The sequence below is a fragment of the Xiphophorus couchianus genome, chromosome 19 (assembly GCF_001444195.1).
Source record: "Xiphophorus couchianus chromosome 19, X_couchianus-1.0, whole genome shotgun sequence".
Lineage (NCBI taxonomy): Eukaryota > Metazoa > Chordata > Actinopteri > Cyprinodontiformes > Poeciliidae > Xiphophorus > Xiphophorus couchianus.
The window spans coordinates 11707322-11728783 of NC_040246.1; the positions used below are offsets into that span (position 1 = coordinate 11707322).

Sequence of the window (21462 nt, forward strand, 5' to 3'; positions counted from 1 at the left end):
ATTTTATTAATTTTTTTTTTTTTCCTTTTGTCACCGCTAAATGGGATTTTATGGTCTTAAAAAGAGAATAATGGGTCTAGTCAGAGTTAACAAGATCCTGTGTGGACAGTTAATCTGTTTTGATTTGCACTGCCTCCTAGTGGTGAAAATAAGATATTGCACTGTAGAATCAAATATTATTTCAAAAACATTTTAGATTTGTTACACATAAAAGCAAAGAGAAGAAATCTGCAGAGAAAAATATATATATATACACATCTATAAATATAGAACAAATTAGTTGTAATCTTACCATTTATTCGCTCCATAATGCCTTACAAAATGTTCAGCAAAATGAGTTAAACAAAACCAACAGGTACATAAGTTTGCAAGAAAATTTTTTTATTTCCTGTAAACCTCACAGAGCGAGAGCGCAGCCAAGGTCAGACCTAGGAGAGAACTTAACTGTGACTGTGGGCATAGAAAACAAAAAACAAATAAAACAAGACTTCTGTTTACGTTCACCCATCAGTTGACGGAACAACTGACTAAACTGTAATTTTCACAACATTTTTCCAAGAAGGCGACAACTGCAGTCTGAGTGGGATAACAAGGTAGCAAATGCTTCTCCGTATACAGTAGGTGAACAGAACTTTGTGTGTCTGTGTGATAATCATCGTTTCAGGCGACGGTGAAACCACGTCAGACTCGAGCATATTTCTCGAAGAATGCCAGAAATGGGAGCGAGGTGGTTACCCAAGATTCGCTAAAAAGAAACAGCATTTCAATTTGACTACAGAGTTCACAGCAGAACAGGTGACCAAATCCTCTGCCTGGTGAAGATTTCAGTGAGGGGTATTTAACTGGATATTGAGAAATATGTGAGCGCAAATGTATTTGCAATGCAGTTTTGGAGCACATTTAAGAAAACAGGAAGTCTAAAGTGGAATAATATTTCATTCAAACACTGTCCTGTCCGTCATTGTGGATGTTAAAATGGACTGAACGATTTGGGGTTTCAGGCAGCACAAATGAGCTGTGGTGCTTTCCTTTTCATTTTTTTTAATTACTGATGAATCTGGTTAAAGAACAACAGTCCTTTCAAAACTGGTTAATGGAATTTCCTCCCGCTGACTATATGCTAAGAGGAACATTTCCAGCTTGTTAAATATGTCACAACTATTTTAAGAGCGTTTTGGGCCGTGCTTTGTCCTCCCCTCGATGACTTCACGCAGAACACTGTGAAGTCATCATACAAGTAAGCGTGGACCAACCAGCACTCTGAATGAATACTGAGGTTTTCAAATTCACCCCTATGGAAATATTTTCGAGGGAGAAAACTTGGATGGCAGATTTGTTGCTTTTCTTTCCTAATAAAAACTACTTGCATCATTTTATACACGCAACGTTTTCGAGTAAGTACTGAGAAACCATTGCATTCTTAGTCATACTGTAAGTATCTCATAAAGGTCCGGTTCCGATGCAACTTAATCTGCAATTTATTTCAAACTTTGCTTGCATGTCTTTTAGCCATTAGCTTTTAAAGAAAATAAGTACGGTGAAAGAAAACAACTGTTTCTGGTTTTGCAATTAGAGAATACGTTGCTCCGTAGGGAAATACATTCCTCTGGTTGTACCACTGGTGCAAAAACCAAGTGCCAAATACATGGAGCTATGAGTCATAGAAGAATGAAGCAAAAGAAACTCATCTGCCTCTCTCCGAAAGCTGGTAGAAGGCAGCAGTGACGGAGGAGCTGAACCCTTGAGATGAAGATACACACCTGAATCTGTGAGGTTTCACTAGACATTTAAATAAAAACAACCGGGGCTTCCTAATTTTCCAGGGGATGTCAGTTTTTAGGTGGTTTTGGGTATTTTTATTAATTTTTTTTGTCTTTTGTTTTAACTACAACAAACACAGTCACACAATACAACATCCTTCTGACCTGGCAAAAAGAGAAAACAGAAGAAAACTTGAGTTCTCAGCCGCGACATGACGGGGTCTGCAGGAGCAGTAAAAGTGTAGAGAGGGCGGATGGAGGAAAGGGAGGGGCAGAACGGAACAGAAGAGAAAAGGCGTTCACTTTTTGAGGGGCTGGTAAACAGAAGCGTTGGGGTCCAGGCTGGAGGGACTGGTGTCCATGAACTTTGAGGAGTAGTGGGGGGTCACGGGAGTCATGCTGCTGGTGTCGGCCGTGTAAGAGATGCTGGGCATGACGGCCATGACTTCTGCTATCTTCTGCTTCAGGTCTTTGATCTCTTGATCCTTCTGAAGGATCTGACCTAAAAAAACAACAACAACAACAACAAAAAAAACACAATTCATTTACTTCAGTTAAAAAAAAACAGTATATCAAAGTTTTATTAAAGGCAACATATTGGGAAATATTTTGTGCACCTTGTGCAATTTCCAGCTGTCTCTTGGCATCTCCAAGTGCAGAGAAGAGGTCCAGTTTGATCCTGGTCTCTGCGCTCAGGCTGTTTTCAAGGTGCTGAGTTTTGTCCTGCATGGCTGACAGTGCTGACATCAGCACCTCTGTGTCTTTTTCGTTTTCCTTATATTTATGAAGTTCCTGGAATATAAACAAGTTATGCACACAAGGTCAGACAATCACCCCAAGATATTTTGTGGAAAAAAATATTAATTTATCCAGTGAAGTATTTGTTTTCACAAACAGAGGTAAACTGATAATAGAAACAAGAGCAGGACTGCAGAAAATAAGCAGTTTTTAAAAAGAATACGTCACAACAGAATTCAGCAGAAATGAACAGTTTGCAGTTTTTGACATATTTCTGAGATTCTGAAGCATTCAAACTGCAAATTGTTTAACTCAGTGCTTCTCAATTCCAGTCCTCAGGCCCCCCTGCTCTGTATGTTTTAGATGTGTCTCTATTCCAGAACAGCTGATTCAAATGATTGCATGACCATCAAGCACTGCAGAAGGCTGTTAATCACCCACAGATACAATCCAGGTGTGTGGCAGAAGGGAAACACCTCAAACATGCAGGGAAGGGAAGTGGCGTGAGAACCGGATTGAGAAACACTAACTGCACATGTTTGAGCCCAGTTTCACACTACTGACTCTAAAGGCACAATAGGGATTGGAGCGAATGCAAGGTTAAAACAAACGGTAACTATGACAGTGAAAGTCTTCAGAACTTAACCTGATAGATGTCTGTTTATATGCCTGTTCGGTTTTTGTGCTTTTTCACCAAATGATTCAACATTTCTTTCTGCCTGAACCAGTTAGGTGGTTTTCCAGACCAGTGACTAAGCGTACAATCTGACATCATACTAGCTGAAGCTAATCCAAACACCTTCTCTCTGTGCTCAACAAGATTTTTCTTACTTCTTCACTGTGATGTTGACTGGAATGATTGTGATGGTATAGAGTGTACTGGATTTTGGCGATACAGCACTGTAGTTGGTACATGGGTGAATGTAGATTTTTATCTTGATTTGACAACAATTTAAAACAAATAGAAAAGCTGGCCATAAAATCTTGCTTTAAAGATGACAAATTACATCTGAAGTGAGTTTAAGTAATTTCTCACAAGGGTTTGGCTAATCTAGACTGCTTATGTGCATAGAATAATACAAATAAAAGAGAGAGATGGATGATTAAAGGCTCTTGCATTGTTTTCTAAATCTGTAAAATAATGGTAATTTCAACATTTTCTATTTTGTTTTTTGGACTCAACTTTGTTTCTACTGATACTGTAAGCTGATGAAAATGCAGAAAGAAGAACTAAAAACCAGCACTTTTAAACAGATGAATTCTGGCTTCCCATAATCAAACAGGATAATGCAACAACTCAGAACTGCCAGAGCTGATTATACTCGAGACTGTAAACATGTAAACTGAATTTCCTGCTACCTCTTGGCACTGAGTAATGCCTACCTGAACTTTTAATTCAAGATCCCGTATCTGCTCCTCTTTCAGCTTGATGTCCATTGTTAATTTTTTACCCTCTGCTTCTAATTCAGAGATTCGCCGCCGCAGCGTGTCTGTGCACTCCCCTCTGGAAAAAGAAGCAGAAAATAATTCAGTGAATCTCAGGGATAAACACTGGAGGAGAAAGTGAGATTGCAACATACCTAGATGCTGCTGCTAGCGCCACTGCTCTGGCCGCTGTGGCCTCCTCTAATTTCTTTCTCTTCTTTTCTTCTGTGAGCTGCTTCTCTGCCGCAGCTCGGGCCTCCTGTTCTGCTTTGAGCCTCTTCTCTAATTGGCCGACTGTCTGTTTGTCCTTTTGTTTCGCCTGCACAGCATTGTGAAGCCTAGTACATTGAAAAACACAGAACCCATCTGGCAACTTGACATAAAATACCCATTGTCCACAAAACATTCCCGCAATTTCAGAACAATATTTCCTAACTTTTTTAGGCCTCACTACCCTAACTGTTTACAGATTTCGCAAAGAGTTGTGCAACTTACTTGTTCTGCAGCAGCTCGTTTTCCTGGCGCAACTGGCCCAGCTCGGTGCGTATGGAGCGCTCAGCGCTGCCCAGCGAGCCAATCTGGCTGCGGAGGTCCTGCTCAACCTGCCGGCTGGCCTGCAGGTCCGCCTTCAGCTTTTTAATGTCTTGCTCCAGTCTGTGCCAGGTGGGGGGTGAAAACAGAGGATATGCTTATTTGTAGGAAACTTTTTTTTGGTAAACATCGTTCCTCTAGAGGAGTTGATGTTCTGGAACAGGAGATAAGAGAAACAAAAGTACCAAGCCTACAGCATTAAGTTTAAAGTATGAAAATTCTCATGTCACACATTTGTTAGCATTTCAAAATTATGGGCTGAATTTCCCAGAGTGGTGATTGTGTTTGATTGTTTTTTTTTTTTTTTTTGCAGATCTGTCTAAGGTTTAGTGAAAAAGTTAACTGTAAATATCCTGCAGATATTTTTACATCTCACTTTAAAGGTGGAATCCGCAAAACTACAGACATTGAAAATATGGAAGATTTTAGAAATGGGGCAGTAAACAGGACAGTCTTAAAAACGAAACATTTTTCCAGTATTTGTTTCATTTTATCTGCTGTCAGCTGTTACCCAGGTGCAGCCTAGGTATCTACAACCATCCCATCCTAAATGGCATTAAAGAAAGAAAGATACACCAAGCAGCAGGTTACTTCAGAAAATAAAAGAATTGCAAGATTATTGCCATCAATGCCTATGTTGCGCCAGAGAATCAAGGTTCACGGTGTAGGTTGATGTGTTTTGAGTGAAGGTGGTGTAGATGTTTTTTTTTAGTCTTGGTGAAATATGAATTGGGGAAAAAATAAAGTTTCTGGTCTTCAATTAGAGGAAGTAAAGGAGAAGCTGGCTCATTCCAATCTATGGAATATCCAATACTTTTCTTTTTCCAAGAAATGTAACTAAACAGTTAAAACTTGCATTCAGTTCTCTGCTCCAACAATATTAAACTCTAACAAACAAAAAGTGGGATTTATTTAAAAGTGGACCACACTAAAGGAAAGGCCAGACTGAACATCCATTTGTCTGAAGCTCAAAACCAACATTGTACTAAAGATGGCAAACATTACAAATATACACTTTGTTTAATAGCATAGAGCTATAAACTGTTAGTGGGTGGAAGCGCTTCATACCTAACAAGTGCTTCTGGCTTCTTCAGCTCGTTGTTGGGGATGCAGTTGTCGGTGGGGTCCCTGTGGGAACCACCCGACGTCCCTTTCCCCACCGTTAACTTGTGCTTCTTCTCGTTCTTCCCTGCAGACGACGGCTGTGCCGAGGTGGGTACGCTGCCATTGGTGGCGCTGTGGCCACACGGCAGGGAATTGAGCATTACGGGGTTGGTGTTAGTATTTTTGTAATTTTTGGAGGAGTTTGACGATGAAGATGAACAGGAGGAATTGTTGTCCTCTTTAAGCAACAGGTTCTCTGTGCTGCCCAGCTCTGTGGTCAGTCTCTTGTTGTTTATATGTTTCTCCATGTACTCCACCTCCTGCAATTTAGAGTCCACCGATGACGGCAGGATGCTGTTGTGTTGCTTTTTCGTATCCCCGCTGCTCCTTCCTTCTTTCCCTTTTTCTTTATACTCCAGTTCCGGTAATGGCACAGATGTCTTTTTATTGGCTGGGGTGCCATTCTGTGACACTTGAGGTGTGTCCACTTCAGATATTCCTTTAGTTGCTGTTTCACAAAACAGGAAAAGATGAGAAGATAAATATTTGACAATATTATTCATATTTGCACTGTCATTTATCATCCATGTTTTTTTTTCTTTAAAAAAGATGCAGGTGTCTTGCATCTTAAATAACCCTGATCAGTGAAAAATGTTGCACAAATTTCCAGTTTTGTATGAAAACAATCATATCACTTTTATTTATCCATCTTATTTAATTAAATGAGTACTCATGTTCAGTATGTGCACAGTATTTGCTTAAACTGTGCAGCAGGTGCACTTGCAACCACAGATTCTGAATAGAAAAGGAAGGCCCATGCTTCAGGTATTAACATGCACATTGCTATGGGGAAAAAAGCCTCAGAAAACTTCTGTTTTCACCACCTTATTATATTGACATGTTTCAGAACATTAAACAAACTTTGATGTCAAGGATTATCTGATTAAGTGCAACATGCAGTTTACAATGAAGGAATTTAAATTCATAAAGGGAGTAAAAGCTATCCAAACCAGCCTGCTCCTTTGTGAAAATATTTGCTCTGTGTATCTACAAAGGAGCTGCACAATATTTGCTAAAACCATGTTGGCCCTGAATTGTTAAGCAAAGTAAATGCACTGATTCATGCAAAGGTAAACTAGCGCTGTGGCGCTATGGCGATTGCACAGTGTCTGTGGGATCAATGACTACTGACACACACCACTCCTTGCCATAACAAAAACTGAACAGGTTAAAAAGCTCACTGGACTTAACCCTGAGGGAATGGTGACCCTTCAAAACAAGGCATCACAGAGCACTGCAGGATTAGCCCTATAGAAAGGCGACTGTCTGATACACAGATTATGTGTAACACTCTACATCAGCTTAATGAGCTTTATTATCAGCCGAAGGCAGGAAGAAGTTCTGAGGGAGGCTTGTGTTTGCTGATTTAATCAAAACATTTTTGTAAAATGAAGTTCTCATCTGTTCCTGACTGAAGTGTTGCTCAACATACTTCATGTTGTCAGGCATACCCTATTGAAATGATATTCAAAATTTGCTTGGTGATTTCAAACATTTAGTTGCAAAAGCAAAATCTGAAAACAAATCCGCAAAAGGGACAAATACTTTTTTATGGCACATTTTATTGCTACTTCCTTCTGAACATGTTCAAACTGTTAAGCTAACAGGTAACTATTAAATTTCATATCGTAATGCAGACTCCAGAATGATGCTGCATCAACATTCCAAGAAAATCTGTTTTTATGCATCAGTAACACTTCTGAATCTGGGAATCTCCCATCAACACAAAGAACTTTAGGTCAGACTCTTACTTTCTTCTGCTTCCCTCTCTTGCCTTTGAAGCATCTGTTGCTCCAGAGGCAGAGCCTGCTGTAGAAGTTGCATATAAAACTCATTCTCCTTCTGCACCTCCTTCTGCTTCCGGAGACGCATTTTATAACTGACGTAGCTCTTGAAGCCGAAGCCCAGCGTGACTACGGGATAGCCAATGCTATAGAGATGGATGCAGAGAAGTCTTGTTTAATTCAGAGCAATAATGACTCTAAACGCACAATAGTATTCATATCACTTGAACTTTTTAAGATGCTGTCATAAAGCAACCACAAAGCGTAATTAATCAACACAAAATAGTACGCAATTGTGAAATGAAAAGGAAATAACCCTTTGTTTTCATAAAAAAAAATCTTCAGGGGTTTGTTAGAGAACTTCAGCAAACAGAATTATGCAGACCAAGGAACACAGTAAAGAAGTCAGGAAGAAAGTTCTGAAGAAGTATAAAGCAGAGTTGGGTTATAAAACAATATCTCAAAACACAAACAATAGGCTGACTACCTTGGTCAAATATGTAAAAAAAAAAATAGACTGCAGCAAACGGTTCAGAAAATATAATTAGAAATTGTAAATATAATGTAAAATAAATAAAGCACAAACCATAGAATTAGACTTTATAGATCTACCCTTATGGGTCAACCACATTTTATCAGTACCCGATCTAGAATTGTTTTCAATATTGGGACTGATAAAGATATTAATATTGGATCAGTCCATCTCTACAACAAACCAATAGTATAAAAGTTAATCCACAGTAAGAAAACAAATAAGGAAATCATTGGTTTCCAAAAACCAAGCCAAACTTTTTTTTTCCAAAACAGCTGACAAATATGTATTACACTACATATTTGTGGCCAAAAAAGGTATAACAAAATGGCCCATTAAAATTTGCATAATTAGTATTTACAAAAATAAAAGCACCAGCAGTATGACAGCATTAGAACATGGTTTTTAATTCATAAGGTACACTTCCCGTTGATAAAAACAGAAGTGACGCTCACCAGTGTGCAGCAAAAGGACGGCATAAGTCCACATGGAAATTTTTCAGGTCTTTGAATCTGATGGCCGCCTCTATGTACACAAATAGTATCCATAGAGACACGGTCGGGAGACACACACCCCTCTCTGCATCAAGGAAACAAAGCACAACAAGTGTCAGAATCTCATTTTAAACTTGAGGGATTAAAAGTGGGTAAAATTGTTTAAATAAAAATATAAACCTGTTAAATACAGCCAGGTAGGATTTTCACATAAAAAAAACATATGTAAACATTTTTGTAATACGGATCTATAATTTGTCTTCTGATTTCCATCACTGCACTATTATTAGTAAGGATTTAGTGTGCCCTGAAGTAGACTCAACCCATTGTTTCTTAACAGCACTGCACTCCAAACATTCAACACCAAGCTGTTTGGTGCAACAAGATATTTATACTCCTATGACATGCTGAGAGTCTGAATGTCACTGGCGAGTTCAGAAAGCAACTGGGAACCACTGCGTCCCTCCCACCAACTGGCTCTTGGATTTCAATCTGACACCTGGCCTTTGGTCAACTCAGGCAGACGCCACTAAATCAGTCTGACAGGTAATCTGCAGAGCGTAGCTCGCTTATACCCACCATTCAAATTTTTCTGAAATAAATCTTGTTTGCAAGCAAGCAAACACAATAATGAGCAGTGGATTTAAACAATACCCACTTCTCTTTTTGGAAAGTATTCAAATGAGACTTTGATGGGAAACAAGAAAAAGGATGTTTAGTACATCTCATAAATGAACTGATATTGTCTTCCTTATTTTTACAGCTAAAAAGAAATGAAAGTCTCTGCCAAAAGATCTGATTGACAGAAGAAACCTGGCAGAAAAAAATCTGAATTTCTTGAATTTTCACCTGGGTCCGATCCAACATTGAAACTAGGAAATGTTAAGAAAATCAAAACATGGAGAACACTTACCTGTATGCCACACATACTGCACCCACACATAGGTACTGGCAGCAAAGAATAGCCATTGCACCGGGATGAAGAGGAGGCAAATGATGTCCGAGGTAAACGCCACACAAACAAAGAATACTGAAAACGCCTGAGACAGAAAGCAGGGGTGATAAGAAAACAGACAAAAGCCTTTTAATATTTGTAATCATGCTTACAGATCTAAAGGAGAATAATTAAATTGTTTTACAAAAGGCTAAAAAAGTGGAAAAGATTATTTCACTGATTTTTATAACTCTGAAAGAGGTCATTTAGTTAACCATTGAAGCTTATGTTAATACAGTATAATATCTTTGGTTCTATGTCTAGCATCATATTGAGAAACAGCAACACAAATAAACACCTACACAAAACATTTTAACAAGAACATGCTGTACAGGAGCTTAATGCATCAAAGGCAGAGTAGAGCTACTATAACTCTACTCTGTGTATATATATTCACATTATGAATATATAAACATGACTACAGAAGTGCAGCCCTGGTCAGAGCTAAACTTCGTCATCAGATAGGAAAAGGCAGCGAATGAGATTTATAAAAACAAAAGCATGTTTTTGAGATTAAGTGAATTTAATTGAAATTACAGCAACACAATCAAAAAATGCTAAAAGTAATGATTATGGAATTTATTGTGGTGGTTCTTTTTCCCCCACACACACCCACAGCATACGACAAGAAATTTGGCACACCACATTTGGCAAACAGCTTTTCTTTATTTTATTTTTGTAGTAAATAAAAGCTAAAATTTACGCCAGGCGTACTTTTGGCCATGTCTCTACAAGTAACGCTATAACAATAACAAAAGTTTGTTGAGAAGTGACTGGGTGCATGGGTGAAAGTGAAACTCTTTCAGATAAACTTTTGGTACAACTAATTCTCTATCTAAAATTCCCCTAAGCGCCAGAAAGGGAACTCAAGAAGATGTTCATGCAGAAAGACAACAAGAAAAATTACTTTAAATTCAATGACCTGATAAAACTAGCTGGGTTTCCCCAAATGCATACTTTGAATGTGTGTATATCACTGGGCTGACTTGACTTTATATTTCTGCATCCAGTTTTTAATCCACCAGGCTGACACACTAATCTGCACATTAGTGTCTTAGTTGTGAGAGTTATTTATCGTTTCTCAAAGTCTTTTGTAAAATTGGTTTTCTGGGACCATACCAAGGTTGAGTTCATGCTTTTCATTCAGTTTTATGTAAAAAAAAAGAGACAAATTTGCAAATCCTAATCCAGAGCAACTCACCAGTCCCTGGTATCTGAAGGAGTCGTACACACTCCGCATGAAGAGCCAAAATGGCCAGAGGTACTCAAACCTGAACTCAAGCACAAAGTCTGCCAGCAGCACCAGAGCCCACACAACCAGGAACTTCAGGTACAGGAAGGTACTAAAAAAAAAAAAAAAGGAGAGTCATATTTTAGCTTGAAAACACACAACATGATTTTGAACAATGCTAATAGCAATCCTAGACTTTGGCACTTAAAACACTGTAGTTCCCTTATGTTTTTTTTACTTGCATACATAAACTTGGCATCATGTTAAGTTCTTTTAATGCGCTTTCAAATCCTATTGTCTTTACATAACTACTTTGAATGAATACATTCATACTGACTCGTGTGTATAGGATGAAGCCTGGCAGAATAATTTAAGAGATGCACTTAGTTCAAGCATCTTATGTTAAATAATATATAAAATAGACATACTAATGAAACCTTCTAAGAGTTTGGCCAAGACATGTTAACGATTATCAGGGTATGACAGGGTTACTTCTTGAGGGTTGTCCTAACTCATTAATGCTGTATTTTTTTCGCCTTTTTCATTTTAAAAACCATATTTATTTCTATGATTAAAGCTGATTTGTAAGCCTTTTACTGTTTCATGATGTGGGCACCATCTCAATAATTTAAAGGCTGCTCCATATCTCGATGCTCAACTAGCGGCTGTTGACTGATCAGGTATAAATATAGGAAGTCACACAAAGGTGGAACCTGTCAGGTTCAGTTTGGACAGACCAAGAGACCTACAAAGCCCTCCTCTGAGGTTGCTAAACAGGAAGCAGCTACATTTGACAGGCACCAAGGGATGAAACTTTAACATTCAAAACGTTAACCTGGGCTGTTTGGTTACGATAATCTACATAGCTACAATAAAATAAACATAATGACATGGCTCAAAACAGGCTGTACTGGGGCCTAGCAGCTCAGTTAGCTCAACTGCTAATGTTACCTGCTGGTGTGCAGCGAAAAAACTATAGCTAGCTTCAGTAACATCCTGTCCCGCCGAAGTAGCTCACTCTACGGGGACCAAACCACGCCAGAGTCGTGGTGGAGACTTGTTCCGTATAAGTTACCTGCCGTATATCCCCTCGGCGATTCGGTTCCGTTTTAACGGCCGTCTTAGTTTGCTGCAGTCCGCATTGCGCCGCTTCATCCTCCTCCCCTTGGCTTCGGCCTTCGAGTAACAGCTGTAATCTTATCCAGTTTTCTTGCGTATACTGACAATGATAATAGATAAAATGCCTGTGGTGTGTGTTGCTGTTGTTATTATTATTCCCCCCCCCCGCTGAACACAAAGAAATAAATAAAGGACTCAGTTCGGGATCCTCCTCTTTTTCTCTTAGCGCACGCTCAATAAGCGCAAACCGCGCTGTGTTATACATACGTGACGTTGACAGACTTACCGGACATCCAATCAGCATTTCCACCGAGGCTTTCTTGTTTAACTGACGGGCCTGTTAGCCAATCACATTTCACCAAAGAAGCTCGCTCAGCTCTCTTCTGTCACAAACAACGGTGGCAAGCCATGAAAACTGCGTTTGGAAGGTCTCGCCAATCAGCCAATCACATCCTTACAAATAAATCCGGCATAGCTGATTAACCAACCAAATACTGGAAGGGGCGGGATATTTTATGGAGGCTTTTGGGTTTATTATGAGAAAAATATGCAGTGTTTGGTACAAAATTCTCTTTGTGTGACTTACAAAAACCCCCATTCCAACAGCTGGAGCTATTTATATCAGTGCCTTTGTGAGCGGGTCGTTGAGGGACTGGGCCCAAGGCGCTGAATGCCTCTATGCTTTGTGAAAGGTTAAAAAGTGAGCACAGAGAAAACAAACGTGCCGGAAAAGAGGGGTAATTTTTATTGCACGCGAAAAACAAGTGAGAAAACGTTCCTATATGTAATGAAGGGCAGATGGTGGGAATTGTCCATTTTGAAAATGCTTAATTAAATTAACTCTTCCCAATGAATCAATTAGTTTTTGTAATCTGTTGATTTAATTATTGAAACTCATTAATATAATTGAATTGCATCTAATAAAGAAGTCTTTCACATTTATTAAAAATGCTAAGAGTGTTATTTTAAATTTGAAACATTTATTGAAAGTAAAAAAGAACCAAAGTATTTTATTTTTGTAAAATAGTTATTGCAGCAGTTTGTATTAAATTGCTCATTTTTTTTCAGAATTGATTACTTTTATTTTTCTTATTTGAAATACACTGAAGTTTTTTTTTTCACTATTAAAAAGGACAAAAAATAGATACAGACTGTCTTCCTGCCCAGCAGCTGATAAAGAGCTGTGCTGGTTGCGCCCAGTTTCAAACCGTCGAGGCCACCGATTATGAGTCTGGCCTCGAAGTGAAGTGAAAGAATTACGCAGAAAACAAACAGCCATCGCCCAAATGGCTCCTCAATACGCTCCTAGTCTGCGTTCCCGTTTGGCTCCTTTACTGCTTATTCTGCAAACTGAATTCATCATCATAGCTGCACTTTGCTTTGAAAACAAAGAAACCAACAAACCTGACAGGAAATCCTTCTTCCACTTTTACCCAGGTGAGTTTCTTTCTTTCTTTGGGAGCAAGAATGAAGATGGCTTAGGTTCCAAATATTGAATTTTATTTCAATTTAATCAAATAACATATAATAAAAATAGGATTTTAAGAAACTCTGCCTGCCTTAAAATGCAAAATCAACTTAATAGATCTTGCAGATGTGATTGATGGGTGGCAGCATGGATAAGTTTATTTGTTACACAGTTACTAATTATAGTGCATTTATTGGATTTAATGACACAGGGTTTCTGTTGTCTTCCAGAGTTCCAGGATGTGAATGTGATGATGATTCTTGGTTTTGGCTTCCTGTGCACCTTCCCAGTGCGGTATGGGTTCAGTGGCTCTGGGTTCAACCTCCTTGTTGCCATCATTGCCACCCAATGGGCTCTCATACTGAACGGCATCGACTCCTGGTACAACACCAAGATAATCAGAATTGATTTGAAAAGGTACAGTATGGTTAGTGGACTTGTTTTAGTTATTTAATTATACAAACTATATTAGAAAGATTTATTAAGCACTATATTTCAATTATTTATTTCAGTTAATTTTCAAGATTAGGGCTTACAGCTCACGAAAATTCCTTTCATTAGAAAACTACAATATTATTAACTAACATATATTTTTAACACATATATGTTGACAACATATTGACATGTTGTCATGCCATGTTGACCTGCGCAAGCATGGTTACTTCATGTTTCCCAGTAGAGCATCCCTGCTGCCTTCAACATAGCCTACAATGGGCCCAAAAGATCATTGCTAAACAACTTGACTGTACACAGAGTGCTGTATTTAACCATAATAATGGAAAGTTGAGTGGAAGGAAAAACAACTGTAGAAATCAATATTAATATTGTATTAACATGTTTCAGTAATATCCTAACTTATTTACACCGCACCTTTGTATTAAGATTTGCACCACTCTAACCTTTCTACCATTGATGTTTTCGTGTAGCATTGTAAAGGCAGAGCTGTGTGCTGTTTCTGCACTCATTTCAATCGGATCCGTACTGGGAAAGACAAACCCAGTCCAGCTCACCCTGATTGCCCTGCTGGAAGTGACAGGATTCGCCCTGAACGAATGGCTCCTCCAGACGCTCCTGAAAGTAAGATTCTGTTCTGAAAATCTTCAGTGTACTAGTATATTAAATCTTCAGTGGAAGGACTTAAAACTGTACCCAAAACTCAGATTCCTACAGCAGCTCATATATTTTGAACACATTCTTTACAAAAGATTATAAAGGTCGTCATAAATGAATGATATTTTCTGGCTCCAGGTCCAGCCTCCGAACAGCATCATGCTGCTTCATGTCTTCGGGGCCCTCTTTGGACTCATGCTGACGTGGATCCTGTACAGAGACGGCTCAAAGCAGGGATTTGAGAAGGAAAAATTTGACAAGAAATCAGGATTGTTCTCAATGTTGGGTGTGTAACAGACTTATATTGAGACATTTCAGTATGTCACATTGTGGCATATACTGTAAGTCACAGCTCTTGCGTCACAATAGTCAATGTCTAATTGGATCCATAACAATTAACCTTTTGATTTTTGATTCCAAGTCAAAATACTGAAGACAAATTGAACTGTGCATTGTCTTTGCTCTCCAGGCGCTGTGTTTCTCTGGATGTTTTGGCCCAGTTTTAACTCGGTACTGGTGGGGGATGATCAAACCCGTCTGGAAGCGGTGTGCACCACCTACCTGTCCCTTGCTGTTAGTGCTGTGACAGCAGCCGCTCTGGCTGTGCTCTCCAGTCCCAGAGGAAAATTCAACCCAGTATGATGTGATCCTTTGTATACTCATACATACAACTATTTTGTAACTTTCTGTAAAGCTTCGGGGCACACTTCTTGAGCTTGTTTTTGTACCGAATATAGGAAAATAATTAAGTTGGCCACTATATTTGATACTTTTTTGCATAATTTCCTCAACCAGATCCAAATGCAATCATGCATCTTTGCTGGCGGCGCTGCTGTTGGGGTTTCTGTGTCGGTAGTTCAACAGCCGTGGGAAGCCATGGCACTCGGATTCACTGCTGCCATATTGTCAACCCTGGGATACAGATATCTTAAGGTCTTTATCTATCTTTACCTAAGCACTTTATTTTCTAAAATCTACACTTTAAACCTCTGCTCAGCATTTTTTTTTGTTTCAGACCCACTTGCTGATTGCATTTGAGTGCCATGACACCTGCTCTGTTCTGAGCACACATGGACTTCCTGGTCTATTGGGGTGGCTTGCACAACTGGTCCTGCAGATTAAATACTGTGATGACCACACTGTGTAAGAATGCACTCATCAATCGAAAAGCAATAAAAAACAGTAAAAAAAGAAAAGAAAAAAAGAAGCACCACAAAATAATTTTTTGTTTCGTTTTAGGGCTGTCCGATTTGCTGTGTATCACATCTGCACTCTCTTTATTACTGTCTCTTTAAGTTTGTCCATGGGAATCATAACAGGTATGTTTGTTCATAAGTTAGTTATATAGTCATTACACTCAATGTGATTTATTCTAAGCTCATTAGTTGGGTTGATTTTGATGATATGGCTTACAGCTAATGAAAACCTAAAATGTAGTTTCTCTAGCTATTAGAGCATTAAGATTTTAAAAAAATGTTTTTGGGGGCAGAAGTCTGCATGTAACATGCAGCCTATGCACTTAACACTTGGTTGAGGCTTCATTTAGCGTGAGTGCAGCATGGCACGGAGGCAACAGCGTGCGACTCTGCTGAGGTGTTAAAGAAGTCCAGTGTGTCTTATCAACATCCTTCAACTCATTTGCTGGTCTCTTATTTCCTTTTGATAACAGACCAAGGTGCAGACCAATCGTATCCAATCATGTAGTCATTAAATCCGATCCTGGTGCTTTTAGATGTATGGGCAGATGACAAATCCTGCTGGAAAATGAAATCAGCGTTTCCATGAACCTCATCAGCAGAGAGAATGTTCACCAGGAACCTCCTGGTGAAGTACTGTGCTGACTTTTGTTACTTCATTCTTGATTACAAAAAAAATAAATAAATAAACAAAACACCAATAGGTGCCATGGCACCGCAAATTATCACTGAATGCAGAAATTTAACACTGGACCTCAAGAAGCTTTGCTTGTGTCCCTCTCTATTCTTCTTTCAGACTCTGGGGCATTGATTTCCAAATAAAATAACAATCCAACTTTCATTTGAAAACTGGACTTTGGACCACTGAGCAACAGTTAGGTCCTTTATCTCCTTAGCCACAGTAATACAATACTGATGTTGGCTCAGGTTCATGAGTGGGTTGACACAAGTAAAGCAACAGCTGCTGCCCAGGTCATGGATATGCCTGCGAAGCATCTCTTGAAGCACTGACTCCACAACTTTTGAACTTCCATGAAACTTTTTTTAATTTACTTTGCTTCACAACCCTTACATGACTGCTGTATCTTGTTCATCTATTTCTACCACATTTTTTCCTTCCACTCAGCTTTTCAGGATCAAGTCTGGGTACAGCCCTCTTGTTAGAATCTTTTGGGGCTCACCCTACCCTGGAGAGCGTCAATGACTGATGGACAACCACGTCAATCATTGTGTGGGAAGTTGATGGTCACAACATAAGATTTCAGTATAAGTAATACTTTTTTTGGTCTGTAGTTTTCAGAGAAACTGACTTTTCATTAGCTGTAGACTATAGATTATTTAAATGTTCAAATATTTGAACAATGTAGATTTAATATACATATAAGTTGAATGTTTTGATATGAATTAATTTTGAATGACATTATAATTTGAGATGGCCCTGACTAACATTGAAAAAACTGATTGAAAGACAAATGCCAACTTAAAATCAAGCTTCAGCATTTTTAAGCTAATTTTAACCAAAATATTTTCTGTCTTAAAGCCTTTCTTCTCAAGTGGACGTTTTGGAGACCCCAGCAAAACAAAAAATGCTTCGATGATCAGGCTTTCTGGGAGGTATTCACACATAAATCTCAAAGAAAGAAAAAAAACCAGAAACAATAAAACTATTACAGAGAATCACCTTAATTTCTATTCTGTGAACTCGATGTTTTGTGTTTTGCAGTTTCCCAACCTCGTGGTACGGAAGTGAGAATATGAAGGAAAAAAATGATCAGCTCTCATCTTGGATATGGCTTTTCTACATCAATCTTTGCTATTGAACATAACTTTTATAATTTTGTTTTTCTTAAGAATAGAAATTAGATGTGTTTGTGCAAGAGAAATAAAAAAAAGAGGAAATGCTGGATGATGAAAAGACAAAAGCCAAGCTCATTTACAGCCCAGTGTGTTTAATGATGCTGTTATTGGAAACTGACTGAATGATTTACAGAAAAAACAAAACTGAAACCCAGACCTCTGTTAAAGCAACACCACCATACAGTTCTGAAACCCTCTATTGTGAAATAGTAAAATTCAACATTTAATCTAACTTAATATAGAGCAGATAACCCATTAAAGCTGAAAACATTTTTCAAACCCCATATGGATACATTCAGTAAAAATTCAAATCATTCTAAAATGTTACCTGCAAATTGCACCCATTTCAAATTTCCACACAAACAGTTCAAATTAAAAGGATGATGTGTTAAAGAAGTGAGCCGACCCAAGGGAATGTTGCAGTAAAGCTCTGCTATGTACATTTTGGTATACACAACTTGTAAACCATAATAAAAACATGGATACAGTCTGAGTGCAAACACACATTTAAAGATGTGCCACCTTTGAAAGTCCTTAAACTTCACAGAAATCTATGACAATTTGTGCTTAGTTATGATTTAGCTACAATTCAGCAAAGAACATAAATTACACAGTTTAATGTAAAAGCTAAAAAAGGTTTATATTTAAATGAATGACAGCTAAAGAATATTGTCTCGTACAATATAGAAAGAGTGTTTAACCATGGACAGTCAGTGTTTTACTGCCAGAGATCCTCTGTGCGCCCAAACTTGAAGACCAAACCTCTAAATTAGAGAAAGTAAAAAGATAATGAGTATCATGTTTCTTTTTGCTAATTGGATTGAATAAAAAGATACAAATAATTAATGACAAACTTACCCGAAGAAAATGAATGCATTTTGGAAAAAAATGGCAATACCAGGATACACAGCAGGCTTCTCTGCAAAAAACAACAATTATATCAAGATTATCAAACCGTGATACTTTGTGAAGTACAATTAATGTAAAAGTCTTTAACTTTTACTAAGACCTAAGCACTACCTGCTGCACTATATGCCAATATCACAAATCCTACTTACGAGGCACTACGAATCCTCCGAAGAGAATCCACATGGAGGCAATGAGGGAGCCGAAAGCCAGCATGAAGCCAATGAAGAGCCAAACTCGAGCACCTGCAAAGAGAGATAAGCGGGGGTGGGTTATCAAGGGCAACATGGTACAGCACTTCATGGTTAGTCTAAAGTAGCAGGGAGAAGTTTAGGAACATTAAAGTGATTGGTTTGGGGCTTTTAATGACTAATCAGAATTGTTCTTCATCACAAGAGGAATGACTATGAAACACATAAAAATGACATTGAAAGGCAATGTTTTAATTCAATCTTGAGGTTTCCCTCTTCCAAACAGGCTCAAGGAACAGTGCAGACCTCAATAGTACTATTGTAGAGTTACAACTGAGAAAGTGATCTGGAGTCATTCTAAGCAGCAGTGGTTTGATCAGTTCTAACTACTGTAAGCCAGCACGAGTCATCTAAACTCGTCAACATCTCATCTGGGCCTGTAAGAAGATCTAGAGTGTCACCTTCAGATGAAAGGAAAATATTTAACATGCTCACTTCTAACTAGAACTGAATGTGAACACATGCAATCAAGTTTAAACCTGCCAATGTGATTGGAATGTATTGAGTCAAGTATGCATTTCTGGATGTTCATTTTAGTAAAGGCCTTGAGTCAACATTCATTGTTAGTCAGAGCTATATATTCTGAATTGTTTAAAGAATACAATAAAAGCTGGTAGTTCCCACACCAGAAAAGCTGCAAAAATGTAGAATTCTACCAGAAATTGTATTTAAAAAGTGCAGTAGATTAAATTTAGTAAAGATATTTTCAAATTCATACAAGAATTCCTACTAATAATTTACTCAAAGTTGTTTCCCACTCACATTTACACTAAAAGTGGGTGATAAGCAAAAAAATATGAAACCAAAAGAAAAGACAAGACTTGAGTTGCAAAAAAAATAAAACAAAATGACTCATCCATGTACTAACCTGTCTGTCCAAGGCAACCCTCGCTGTAGCTGTCCCCCCTCACTTGGCCATTAGAAACAGCATTTATCCTACACAAAGCAAATAGAACGAGAGTTAAAGACAATGATCTCAGCCGTCTTTAAAAATACGTAAACATGAAGATTTCAAACCCAACCCGAAAAATCTGATGTCAACGAATCTCATTTTTGGATGTTTCTGCCTAATAGAAAGTTGCCCTGAAATTTGATCAAGTTTTCATACATTTTGATCAAAGTGGTGAGAGATATCACATTTATACTGTTCATGACAAACAGCAAAGGTCTTTATCATTAATGATTGTAGCAATTTGCATCTAAAAACTAGGTACCCAGACAAGAGAAAAGGGTTGGGGGACACACAAAAAACACATACTAATCACATGACTGAAATTCCAAAATGAAGTCATGTGATGAAAGCTACCACTCATCCATGACAATAGGAAATAAGAAAGTACTTAAATAAAAGGAGATTCAAGCTTCCAAAACAAAAAAATAATGGAGCTTTGAGAGATTACTTATTTTCTGCAGAAAGTGAGAAAGAACTCCACTTACATGAGAAAGGCCACTGTGGCTATGACTCCACATGTATGATAGGCATGATGAAATTCTCCCTCGGTGGGATATTTCACAGCAGCATCAATGATGATCCACCATCCTGTGAAAAACTGCAAAAAACAAGATGAACAATTACCCTCAATGGTTGATTGCTGACATGAGATCACTAAGAAATCTTCCTCTTCATTATTACACACACTTAGATCAGTGTTTAGAACATTAAAACAAAGGTAAAACAAACACAGTAGCTCACACTACCCTTTCCACAACATATGTGATTTGGACAAAAGAAATCATTGCAAATACCAGAACTCCAGCAGCTATGGATGCGATGGTATTTCTTCTCTCCCCCCAGTCCACATTGCACTCACAGTCTCCGCAACGGATTCCGTCCAGAAATCCTGACATGATTCTGGAAAAAAAAAAAAAAGAACACAAAATAATCCACAATGATACATTACGTTGTTTAAAAGAAATTAAGAAACGAAGCAAAAAAAATACACGTTAAGATCGGGGGAGAGAAAACAATAAATACTTTACTGCGCAGCCGCTGTACAGTAAATACGATGCTAAACCCAGTTCGCACAATAGTACTGTACCTCAAGATTCAGAGTCTAAACCAGTAGGTTTCTAACATGGATGAGACAACTACACAGTGAATGAGTGCGATTTTACACAGTAGAAAATGATAGTATTTTTCAAAGGACAAACCTCTGTTCCTAATGTCTCTTTTGTTCGTCGCTTTAACGCTAGCAAACATTTCCTTGAAGGTTTCTTGTTATAAAGTTACGAAAAATAGTGTCATAATTAGGACTGACAACAATAACGACTGACGGAAACATGCGTAAGCGAGTTACAAGTGATGTTTAAAGTAAGTTTCAAAGATAATTTACCTTTTAATGTTCGGTTTTTGATGTCAAGCCTTTGGTTTAACCCGACTTGGCTTCCGACAAGAAGCTCTCTCATGCACATGCGCAGTACATCCACACCCAAGCTTTGTTCATTCTGTTGCCTTCAAGTACCCTGCAGAAAATTAGACTTTTCTATCGCATTAAACGTAAAATACAAATTTGCAAAAAAAAATAAAGTTAACGGACAAATAAAAGGAAATACGTTAAATTGTACCACATATTTTATTTTCTTAGGAATATTATATATGTGACAAGTGTTTTTTTCCTCTAAATCAAGCTTTGGTGTCATAAATATTCTAAGTCATAAATATCTTTTTTGTTTGTCATAAATAGACAAACAAAAATGCGACTTATTGTAAACCATTAAAATAAGAAAGTGACAAAAACTATGATTGAACTTAAGACTGAATCAAGGTTGAAATTCAGTAAAATGTGATGCAAATGCAATAGTGAATTTGTATCTCTGTCCTTCCTTTAGCAGTATTTTTGCT

The 21462-nt window shown here is 38.1% G+C and overlaps 3 protein-coding genes across 4 annotated transcripts; 1 reads left to right on the forward strand and 2 right to left on the reverse strand.

Annotated features, from left to right (window-relative positions):
• Positions 1–360: 360 nt before the first annotated feature.
• Positions 361–11868, reverse strand: maco1b (macoilin 1b). The gene is made up of 11 exons (XM_028000741.1): positions 11789–11868; positions 10684–10825; positions 9402–9528; positions 8450–8573; positions 7430–7608; positions 5583–6126; positions 4419–4577; positions 4079–4261; positions 3882–4002; positions 2378–2552; positions 361–2262 (listed from the first exon to the last, which is right to left on the reverse strand). Exons 1-11 carry the CDS (start codon positions 11866–11868, stop codon positions 2060–2062), a joined length of 2037 nt encoding a protein of 678 aa, XP_027856542.1. The 3' UTR covers positions 361–2059.
• Positions 11869–13054: 1186 nt separating this feature from the next.
• Positions 13055–17596, forward strand: rhd (Rh blood group, D antigen). 2 transcript variants are annotated; one of them, XM_028001552.1, is made up of 10 exons: positions 13055–13269; positions 13531–13717; positions 14227–14377; positions 14549–14696; positions 14880–15046; positions 15206–15343; positions 15426–15553; positions 15650–15729; positions 17147–17220; positions 17330–17596. In XM_028001552.1, exons 1-10 carry the CDS (start codon positions 13119–13121, stop codon positions 17354–17356), a joined length of 1251 nt encoding a protein of 416 aa, XP_027857353.1. In that variant the 5' UTR covers positions 13055–13118; the 3' UTR covers positions 17357–17596. The 2 variants fall into 2 exon arrangements, with proteins under 2 accessions (XP_027857353.1, XP_027857352.1); XM_028001551.1 differs by lacking the exon at positions 17330–17596 and having other exon boundaries at positions 17147–17321.
• Positions 17536–21085, reverse strand: tmem50a (transmembrane protein 50A). The gene is made up of 7 exons (XM_028001555.1): positions 20954–21085; positions 20367–20472; positions 20058–20170; positions 19489–19556; positions 18522–18614; positions 18322–18382; positions 17536–18227 (listed from the first exon to the last, which is right to left on the reverse strand). The coding sequence occupies exons 2-7, from the start codon at positions 20466–20468 to the stop codon at positions 18182–18184; spliced, it is 483 nt and encodes a 160-aa protein (XP_027857356.1). The 5' UTR covers positions 20469–20472; positions 20954–21085; the 3' UTR covers positions 17536–18181.
• Positions 21086–21462: the final 377 nt, after the last annotated feature.